At 40.8% G+C, this 10,564-nt stretch overlaps 1 protein-coding gene and 1 pseudogene across 1 annotated transcript in view; one reads left to right on the top strand and one right to left on the bottom strand.

Moving 5' to 3' along the window:
• TDRD12 (tudor domain containing 12) overlaps nt 1–10,564 on the top strand; it is a 73,932-nt gene that overhangs the window by 54,974 nt on the left and 8,394 nt on the right. Inside the window, exons 24-27 of the mRNA XM_023537700.1 lie at nt 6,458–6,645; nt 7,408–7,618; nt 8,046–8,138; nt 10,059–10,231. Coding sequence (XP_023393468.1) covers nt 6,458–6,645; nt 7,408–7,618; nt 8,046–8,138; nt 10,059–10,231 — 665 coding nt within the window. The remainder of the gene's footprint in view (nt 1–6,457; nt 6,646–7,407; nt 7,619–8,045; nt 8,139–10,058; nt 10,232–10,564) is intronic.
• LOC111746646 lies at nt 5,764–5,882 on the bottom strand (annotated as a pseudogene).

The raw sequence follows: 10,564 nt of genomic DNA, 5'->3' as shown, positions 1-10,564 counted from the left end.
TTTAAAGTAATTGTTGATAGGTATATAGTTATGGCCATTTATTATTCATATTTTTGATCTTTTTCTCCCCTTAAAGAAGTCCCTCTTATGTCAATTTCTTTTAATACTGGCTTGGCGGTGATGAACTCTTTTAGCTTTTTCTTGCCTGGGAAGTTTTTTTATCTATCCTTCAATTCTAAATGATAGCCTTACTGGTTAGAGTAATCTGGTTGTAGATCATTACTGTTCATCGCTCATTATATCCTGCCCATCCCTCTGGCCTGCAGAGTTTCTATTGAAAAGCCAGTTAACAGTCATATGGGAGCTCCCTTATAGGTAACTAATTACTTTTCTCTTGCTGCTTTTAAGATTCTTTGTCTTTAACCTTTGGCATTTTGATTATGATATGTCTTGGTGTGGGCCTCTATGGGTTCATCTTGTTTCGGACCATCCGCACTTTCTGGACTTATATGTGTGTTTCCTTTGCCAGTTTAGGGAAGCTTTCTGTGATTATTTCTTCAAATAGGTTTTAATTTCTTTCTCTCTTCTTCTGGTACCCCTATGATGCAAATGTTGTCTTTGATATTGTCCCAGAGGCTTCTTAAACTGTCCTCATGTTTTGGATTCTTTTTTCTTGTTGCTGTTCTGATTGAATGTCCTCTGCTGCCCCATCCTCTAAATCACTGCTTCAATCCTCTGCTTCATCTAATCTGTTGATTTTCTCCAAGATATTCTTTATTCTAGTTATTGTATTCCTTATTTCTGACTGCTTCTTTTTGATGTTTTCTATCTCTATTTTTATGTTTTCTATATCTTTGTTAAAGTTAGTCTACTCTTCCCCTAAGTTAATTGAACATCCTTGTAACCAGTGTTTTGAACTCTGCATCTGGTAGATTGCTTACTATCTCCATTTTGTTTAGTTCTTTTTCTGGAGCTTTGTTCTCTTCTTTCATTTGGGACAAGTTTCTTTGTCTTTCCATTTTGGCTGAGTCCGTGTTTGTTTCTATGTATTAGGTACGCCTGCTATCTCTCCCAGTCTTAGGAGAGTGGCTTTACATAGTAGGTGTCTTGTGGGGCCCAGTGGCATGGTCTCTCTGGTCACCTAAGTAGGGTGCTCCAGGTGTGTCTTTTGTTTGGGTTGTGTATGCCCTCCTGTTGTAGTTGAGCTTTGGTTGATGTTTGCACGTCATTTATGAGAGATTGACCCTTGGGTTGATTGGTTGTGAGGGCTGCCATAACTATAGTAGAGCAGCTGTAGGGGCTGGCCCTATGTAGCAGAATTCACTTTATGAGGGCTCTGGTGCCTTCCCATTCTGCCCTTTGGGTGTGTGGTCCTCAGCTGTGGCCCCAGGTGGTGCTCTTGCTCCGTTGAAACTGGCCACCAGGCATGCTGGACCCTAGACCTTCTAGGAAGGGCCTTGCTACAGGCCAAATTCAGCCACAGCCTGTGCCCTGCCCTAGGCCACTTATGAGCCACCAAACAATTTGCAGATGGCCGTCACCAGAGGCCAAGAGAGGCCAAGCCAGGAACCGAGGCTGGCTGCCATTAGTGCCAGGCTTGAGACTACTCAACAAGAGGTACAGGGTACACCGAGGCCAGATGCAAGAGATCTGCAGCATGAACCTCAAGACAGGCCATTTGTATGGAAAAGCCACTGGAAGGAGCTTGGCTGGGCCTTCAAATTGGGAGGGGCAGTTCTCAGGAAATCACTTGGGCTGGGCGAATGGTGTTAGCCAGGGTGATGGAGACTCAGACTTAGTGTCTGCCTGTGCCTGCAGGCTAGGTCGAGAAAAGACTCAGAAAAGGAATAATGGCTTCTGTCAGCACTTCTTTCTGGGAGAAAGCCTACCTTCTGGCCTTTGCTCTGAAGTCAGACAATTCACTTCCTCCCATAGGTTTCTGGCACCTTTCAAACTGCTGCCCCAGTGCTGGAGCTCAGAGTGAGTGATTCTGTCACCGAATAGGTTCACACACAGGCCCTTCAAGAGGAATGCCCGGTATTCCAGCTGCCCTTCATCTCACTCAGCCACAAATTGCACTGTTTTTCATAGCCAGAGTTATGGAGACTTCTCTTCCTGGCACAGGAATCTTGGGTTAGGGAGCCTGGTGTGGGGCTGGGACCACTTGTTCCTCTGGAGAGACCTCCACAGCATAGATATCCCTCCCAATTTTTACTCGCTACAAGAAGATGTGAGGCTAGCCTGTTTTGCGTCTCCACCTCTCCTACCAGTCTTAGTGTGGCTTCTTCTGTATGTCCTTAGTTGTAGGACTTCTGGTTTAGCTTGATTTCAGGTTGTTCTCGATGATAGTTGTTCTGTAGCTGTAGTTTTTGATGTGATCATGAGAGGAGGCAAGCACAGCGTTCATCTGCTCCACCATCTTGACCGGAAATCCTGATTGAATGTTCTCTTATTTTTTAATTTGAAATCTTTGTAAATTTTGGATATCAGTCCTTTATCAGATGTCTTTTGCAAAATGTTTCTCCTAGTCTGTGGCTTGTCTTTTTATTTCTTCTTTAGTGTCTTTTTTAGAGCAGAAATTCTTAACTTCAGTGAAGCCCAAATTTCCAATTTTTTCTTTCATGGATTGTGCTTTTGGTGTTGCATCCAGACTCATTGACAAACTCAAGGTCACCTAGGTTTTCCCCTATCTTTCTCATTTGCTTTTATTTTGGGGTCCATGAGGATACTTTGTCAATTAGTTTTGTTGCAAATTGTGTCCCTGGTTTTTTGTTTTGCTGTCTCATTCATCTGTCTTTATGTGGGGATTCAGAGAGAATAAAAAAAATGACACTTTGCCACTACCACCTTCTCAGAACCCTTCTAACCAAGCCTCATTTTAAAGAATCTGCTATATTGAAGTATAATTTACAAATAATAAAAATCACTATTTTAAGTGTATAGTTCGTTGAGTTTTGATAAATATATATCATCAATCATGTGACCAATACCATAGTCAAGATATGAACATTTTCATTACCCCAGAAAGGTCTCCTTCCTCCTTGCAGTCAGTCAGCCCTCCATTTCCCCATCGCCTGTTAACCACTGATCTTCTGTTAGTATAGTTTTGTCTTTATTAAAATTTCATATTAATGGAATCGTACAGTTTTTAGTCTCTTGAGTCTGATCTCTATTACCCAGTATAATGCTATCGAGATTCATCTATGTTGCTCTGTTTTATTGCTGAATAGGATTCCATTATATGGATGTACTGTAGTTTATTTGTTCACAAATTGATGAGCATTTTGGTTATTTGTGGTTTTTAGCTGCCACGAACATTTGTGGTACAAGTCTTTTACAATACATTCTGATTTCTCTTGATTAAGACTTAGGAGTGAAATTGCTGGGTCATAGACGTGTATATTTATTAAAAAGGTGTCAGTTTTTTCAAGGAGTCACTCCATTTTACATTCTCACCAGCACTGCATATGAGAATTCCACTTGGTACATTCTCATTAATACGTGGTATTCTCAGTGTTTAACTTTTGCCACTCTGTTGCATTTATACTAGTATCTTATTTACATTTCCCTGGTGATAGAGAATCTTGGACATCTTTTCACTGCTTGTTAGACATTTGTATCTCTTCTTTTATGAACTCTCTGTTGAGAATTTATGCCCATTTTTTAAATTTAAGGTTTTTTGTTGTTGTTGTGTTCTAAGAATTCTTTATATATTCTGGATATCCTTTGTCAGATACATTGCAAATATTTTCTCCCAGCTGAAAATCAAAAGTTTCAAATTTTAATGAAGTCGTTTATCACTTTTTAATTTTACGTTTTGTGCTTTTCATGCCATAAGTCGTTGCCGACCCTAAGGTTGCAAAGATTTCCCCTAGGATTTTATTCTAGAAGCTTTATAGTTTTTAATTTAGATCTATGATCTATCTTGAATTAATTTTTGTGTGAGGTGTGGATAGGGGCTAGGGTTTTTTCTTAGGGATAATTTGTTGCTCCAGTATCATTTATTATAAAGACCTATGGCACATTTGACATAAATCAGAAAACTCTGTATGTGAATTCTGAATTCTTTATTCTGTTCCTTGGTCTTTTTCTCTATCCTTATATAGTAGCACACTGGCTTGATTATTATAGCTTTATGTATAATCTTGAAAACTGGTAGATAAATCTTGCAACTTTGCCCATCTTCTTCAGTATTCTTTCGACTAGTCTTTTTTATATTCATATAAAATTTTAGAATCAGCTTTTAAATTCAAAGCCTGCTGGAATTTTGATTGGCATTGGTTGAGCCTATAGATTAATATGGGAAGAATTGACATCTTAATACTGAGTTTTCTGATTTATTAATGTGGTATATCACTCTGTTTATTTAGGTCACTTTTAGTTTCTTTAAGCAATATGTTATAGTTTTCAGTAGATAAGTCTTATACTTACTAGTATTTCATGTTCTTGGATACTATTGTTAATTATTTTTCTTTAAACTTAATCTAAGTGTTTTAGAAATGCAATTGATTTTTATATCCTTATCTTACATCATGCAACCATAATAAATAAACTGAGTTAGTTATGTGCACGGGTACTAGGGAGAGTGAAATTAAAACAGGTATGTGTAGGGGGTGAGGTGGCAGGAAAGGACCCTCCCAGTGTGCCCAGGAATGAGGGGTTTCCTGGCAAGTGGTACTCTCAGTGCTGTAACTGAGACAGTGCCAGACAAACCAGGACCTCCAAACCCTATCTCTCCCCTTTATTCCTATAATCCTAAAACAATCACCATTATCATATATTTTCTCTGTTATTTTTCTTTGTGCATCTTCTTAAAAATTTTATCATTGGCGTATATATTATGCCTTGTGTATTTCTTGTAACGTCGTCGTGAGAATTTTTCTCATCCTCCATACCACCTTGTGTTCACTGACGGCCATCTATCACCAAGTGAGCTAAGGTCTGGAATGGCAGACTGGTGGAACCTCTAAACCACAGGGGAGAAGACTCCCTGGGAGAGGATCATCTGCCAGGTAGGAAAGAATATTGAACTCCTGCCTGAGGTGGAGGTGGGCTTGAGTAAGCATTCAGGGTTTCTTGAGGGTTTCCTCCGTGGTGCTGGAGAATGACTGGCTCAGGAACCATGACAGACATGTTACCTATCCTTTTTCTGCTGACATTCCAGTGGGAATGGTCAACAGTGGACAGGTGAGTAAGAAAAATGGTGACAGGTGCTGTGAAGAGGATGAAATGCTGTGAAATACGAGGAGGGTATGCTGGTGTCAGTGTGCAGGGGTGGGGACAAGGGGCCCTTTGAAAATTATAGGCCGGGAGGGACTCTCCTAGGAGGGGTCCCCTACACTGAAGGCCAGATAAGAAGGATCCAGCCATGGGAAGAATATTTCAGGCAGAGGAATGAGCAGCTACGCAGGCCCAGGGGGATGGGTTAGTGTGAAGTGTTTGTGGAGCAGGACAAGGCTCAGGGGCAATGAGAGTGGGAGAAGGGCAGGTAATGAGGTTGGAGGGGACCATAGAAGAGGGCCAGATGCTGTCAGCCCCGTGAGATCTGACACCCTTTTCGATCACAAGGGTGACCTCACCCCTGCCTGCCTTGCCTGCTTTACCTCCCAGTCAGAACTGCCGTCTCCACCATCCTACTAAGTAACCAGTTCTTGCTCCTGGCATCTGCTCTGGGCAGCCAGGGCTCCCTGCTCTATTTTATTTTTATTTTTATTTTTATTTATTTATTTATTTTTATTTTTTAGGCGAGGCAACGCTTGGTTGACCTCACAGATTGCAAGGACCTTGTCAGCTTACAATCCCTTATTTTTAAAAAATTTTTTACGCCTATAGCACCTGGTCTTCCTAGGTGGTCTCCCATCCAAGTACTAACCAGGCCCGACCCTGCTTAGCTTCTGAGATCAGATGGGATCTGGCTCGTTCAGAGTAGCATGGCTGTCGACTGGGCTCCCTGCTCTAATACAGATGTTGCTCCCTCTGACTGGAGTGCCTTCTCCATACTCTTGCTAATACATCTGCACACCCACATTCCCCCTCCCACACCAATAACCCTGCATACAGTTGCCTCGAAGAGTTGTCTTCTTGAGCACACGCTAGCTGAGGCATGTCTGTCCCTTCGTGGGTTGCTGAGCGTCCCTGTAGGACATAGCTTGTTTCCGGGGTGCCTCATACACAGTAGGCTCTTAATAAAATGCCTATTGTTATATGAACAAAGGTCAGAAAGGGATACTATTTTAAGAAAGATTTTTTTAAAGCGCAGTTAAAAAGTAAACAAGGGAACTCTTATAACTAATAATGCAGCTTTAAAACAATAAGATTTACCCAAAAGAACTTCCATTAGATTTACTAAATTTCTATTGAGAGTAATTATTTGTGAGTATGGTAAGGTTTTTGTTTTGTTTTTCGGCCAGTTTCCTAGGTTATTTTTAAACCCCTGTTCGTGTGCTTTGCGCTTGTAGGTCAGATACATCTTGGGTTAAGCTTGATTTCATTTTCCGGATATGTTTATATGTTTCAGATAATACCCTGTTATATTTCAAATGCAACAAATTACTTTGGTCGTATAGTTGATAAACATGTGGATCTTTATGCAACTCTTAATGCTGAAATGAAGGAGTATTTTGAGGATTCCAGTAATAAAACAACTGTTGAAAAGGTGGAGAATTTTGGATTATATGGATTAGCAGAAAAAACACTTTTTCACAGGTAGAATGCCTGTTTATTTCATCTTGAAAAGTTATGAAGCACAAAGTGACTTAAAATGATATTGAATCCCTATTTTCACCTCTGTCCATTGGACCCAGTGTTCACATGCTAGGCCTCCTGCCTCCCAGGAGGATGGTGGCAGGGTTGTGACCCCCAGACCCCAGACACAGTTCTATACCTGGGACTTGTACTGACCCCGGGCTCCTGAGCACAGAGCATGGATGATGGTGTCGCATTTTATACAGTTGTGGAGCTGTCACTCTGTGCCATATACGTGTGTGTATATATATATCTTTAAGTTACTTAATTTTTATAAATCTTAGAAAATGAGCATTATTCCCATTTTACAGATAAGCAGACTGAGCCTTGGTGAGGCTGCGTAATATGTCTAAGGTGAGCTCACTAAATGGCATGGTGGTCCAACCCTGGCAATCCGACTTACCTACCTGTTTGCATCCACTTTTCTTGAATGCTACACCTGACTCCACTTGTTCGAGAAACTTGAAAATATTAATTTACTATGTTAATTTTTATTGTGTTGTATGATATTCTATTCAAAAGTACTACACATTTTTTATACTTAGGTATACTTTAATAAACCTTTGCTAACTGCTCTCGACAGCTCTAGTTGTTTTATTTCTAGTATGGGGTAAAATCATGCAGTTAGGCTTCTTTTTATATGTTTTATATTTAATGGGTAAGTCGAGGCAAAGATTATTTTCATTTTAGAATCTGTGTTCAACTGATGTCACTATTCTCCAGGGTTCAGGTGTTGGAGATGAGCCAGAAAGAAGACACTTGGGCCCCGGATAATGTCCTTGTAAAGTTTATAGATGAAGGCAGGACTGGACTTGTTACAAAAGACCAACTCCTGCATCTCCCAGAAAATTTCCACAACCTGCCCCCGCAAGCTGTGGAGTTTATTGTTTGTAGAGTGAAACCCGCTGACAATGAAATCGAATGGAATCCAAAGGTGAATTTTTTTGGCTTTTTATAGTTTGTTGACTTTTAGAATAAATTTAACCTAGAATATACACAGAATTAAGGTTTATTTGGTTGAATATTCAGTTTGTGTGAAGTGCTTCATGTTTCCAAACAGTGAGAGCACAGTCCACGTGGATCCCTTCTGGTGCAGGGATGCACTTAGGGCCGCTCTGCACAGACCTAGCTCTGAACCCTCAGTGGTGCCAGGCACCCTTGCTCGCCAGGTGTGGGTTGCCATCATTATCATTAGCACTCACGAACTTAGAATTGGTGTAAAATATGTGTTGTATTAAAATAAATTGGCTGTTAGGTTAAGAATAAATAGCGTAAGCACCTTTTTTGCAAAACTATATAGCATATGCAGAATGAGGTGTTTTCTTAAAGCTGCTGATAAATTACTTCAGTGTGTTTTTTAGGTTACTAGGTACATTCATCATAAAATTATCGGAAAACTGCATGATGCAAAAGTGATACTGACTTTAGGAAATACAGTTTGGATTGATCCAATGGTAAGTATGCAGTTTTCCTAAAATAAAACGTGTTTGAGGGGCCCCTAAAAATAATCCAAATTATTCTAACCTGTTGCTTGAATAACTGTTTTCTCACATAAATGGAGGCTCATTTGGGGCTCTGAGTTTTTTGTTATTTGGGTCACGAATTTGGCGTGGGTTTATTTTTTTAAGGGAATCTTTTACATTGTAACCCAGTGCTCACAGGTGTGTGTATGTGTAACCACATACATCTACACACATGATTGAGGCGGAAGCGCCACGAAAATGTCCTTCCTATGTGTGACAGTCCCTAATGTTTACAATTCTGTTCAGTTCCACATTTTCAAGTGTTGGTTGTGTACCGATTTCACGGTCTTCTGTCCACATAGGTGAGGAAGCCCCGGGCCAGTGACTGTCCCTGCATCGGACATCACAGGGCTTCATTCGTCTATTTGTAAATGAGCTTAAAGCCCCGGCATGTGATCGGTGATGTTGAGAGTTCTGGTCCTTGGGCTTTCAAAGATGGGTTTTATCATGTTCACGGTTTCTACCATATTCATTCACCAGATATTGAGTGAGCACCTACTGTGTGCTCGGACCTATACGAGACACTTGGATTCCCTTTGTGAACAGACTCCTGCCCTGTGGAGCTATTGGGGGTTGGGGGGGACAGTGCTGAGACGAGACAGGACCGTGTAACTAAGGGACCTCAGTGTGTCCCTTCTGGTGCTGGCGTCGTCCCCTCTCTGCTCATGCCTCAAGAACTCTACTTTTCAATGGAAAGTTTTTTTCTCTTAGACTTAAATCTTAATTATCATGATCATTTATAAGATTTAAAGGACTTGAGTTCATAAAAACTACATTGCTGGAAGTTATTTTCGTAAGATTGGAAAATCCTTAAAACTTTACAGGGAGTTTGGGTTGGCTATAACCTTTCAGAATAAGAGGAGAAAATGATTTTTAGAAGAGACAGCAGAGATTACCAGTGCAGGAAGAGATTTGGGGGTCTTAGCTGATGCTGTAATAGCAAATATTGTAGTTCTTTATTGGAGGAAAAAAGGAAACTTTATTAAGCAGCAGTTTGAAAAACTATAGCTAAGAGAATGAAGCAAAATAAATAAATAAATAAAAAGAAAGTTAAAAAAAAAAAAAAAAGCCCACCTGGCATATGCGCTTTCACAGCTCCAAAGTATAGCAGTGTCCATGGTGCATTTGAGGGGAGGTAGACCCGGTGGGGGCCTGCGGCTGTTCCACCCAGACCAGCTTGGTCTCCAGTGTGAGTGGAGAAAGGCGCTTTCACCAGTTCCAGATGGGGGCACATTCCCAGGGCTCACTTAGGATGGCGCCCCAGCCAGTGCCAGCCTGGCCCACCCTCCCCCTGCCACGAAAAGGACACCCAGGCTGTGTGTGCATCTCCCGTTAACAGGATTCAGACTGTTGCAGATTTTCGTGACTTACTTAATTTTAGTGTAAATCAAAATGGGTGAGAATGTTTTGGTTGCAGAAAAGACAAGTGGAGGAAACTGTCCAGAGCACAGGATGTAGGACTCTGGTGGAGAGTCTTTCTGGGCGCCTGAAGATCTTCCTTGTAACGAAGAGGTAAAAAGTACTTAGGTAAAAATCAGAAAACTCTAGGACTCGTGTGTGGTTACAGCGTTATGGATTGGTCTTGTCTGGGGGCTTTATTCCAGGATTCAGTCTTGGCCCCAACCAAGACCTGATATTTCTGCAGTGTGGGACTGGATCTGGAAGATTCTGATGTAATCTTGGTTATGAAATGATCCAGATGCCACAGCAGGAGGCGCTTGCACATTGTGGCACGTGCCCGAGTGCATCAGACATCACAGAGCTAACAAGAGGCCGTGTGAGAGGGCTTGCAGTTCATTTACAATTCAAAGTACGGTTCCTGAAATTGTTTTATTTTTTCTTTGATTCAAGGTACACATTACAAAACTCTCAAATCTGAAAACTTCCGTCATTGATTACAATGTTCGAGCTGAAATTTTGTCAATGGGAATGGGCATTGATAATTCAGAACATATAGAACAACTGAAACAGTTATACGAAGGAGCTAAAATGCCAGCTTTTGAAGAAAGCCTAAGCCAAAACCTGTAAGTGGATTTTTGTCACCCTTTTGGAAAAGGAAGAGCCGTTTTGTGGAAACATAACTCACAAATGTTACATTTTTTTTTTTTTTTGAAAGTAGAATAGGTTAATGAGTGTCCATGTTCCTATCCAGAGTCAATAATTGCCAAGATTTTGGGACTCCTTTTTTTTTATCCAGACCTCAACCCTCTTTTTTGTTTTTGGAGTGTCATGAGACAGATTCTTCTTACAGAATGAATTTTTGTTAGCTTTTTATTGACAGTTAGCACACATACAGAAAAGTACGTATATCATAAGAGTAGTTTGGTGGATTTTCTGAGCACAGAAACTAGCCCCAG

Source organism: Pteropus vampyrus, unplaced genomic scaffold (genome assembly GCF_000151845.1).
Source record: "Pteropus vampyrus isolate Shadow unplaced genomic scaffold, Pvam_2.0 Scaffold196, whole genome shotgun sequence".
NCBI lineage: Eukaryota > Metazoa > Chordata > Mammalia > Chiroptera > Pteropodidae > Pteropus > Pteropus vampyrus.
This window is presented reverse-complemented; position numbering and strand designations above follow the sequence as displayed.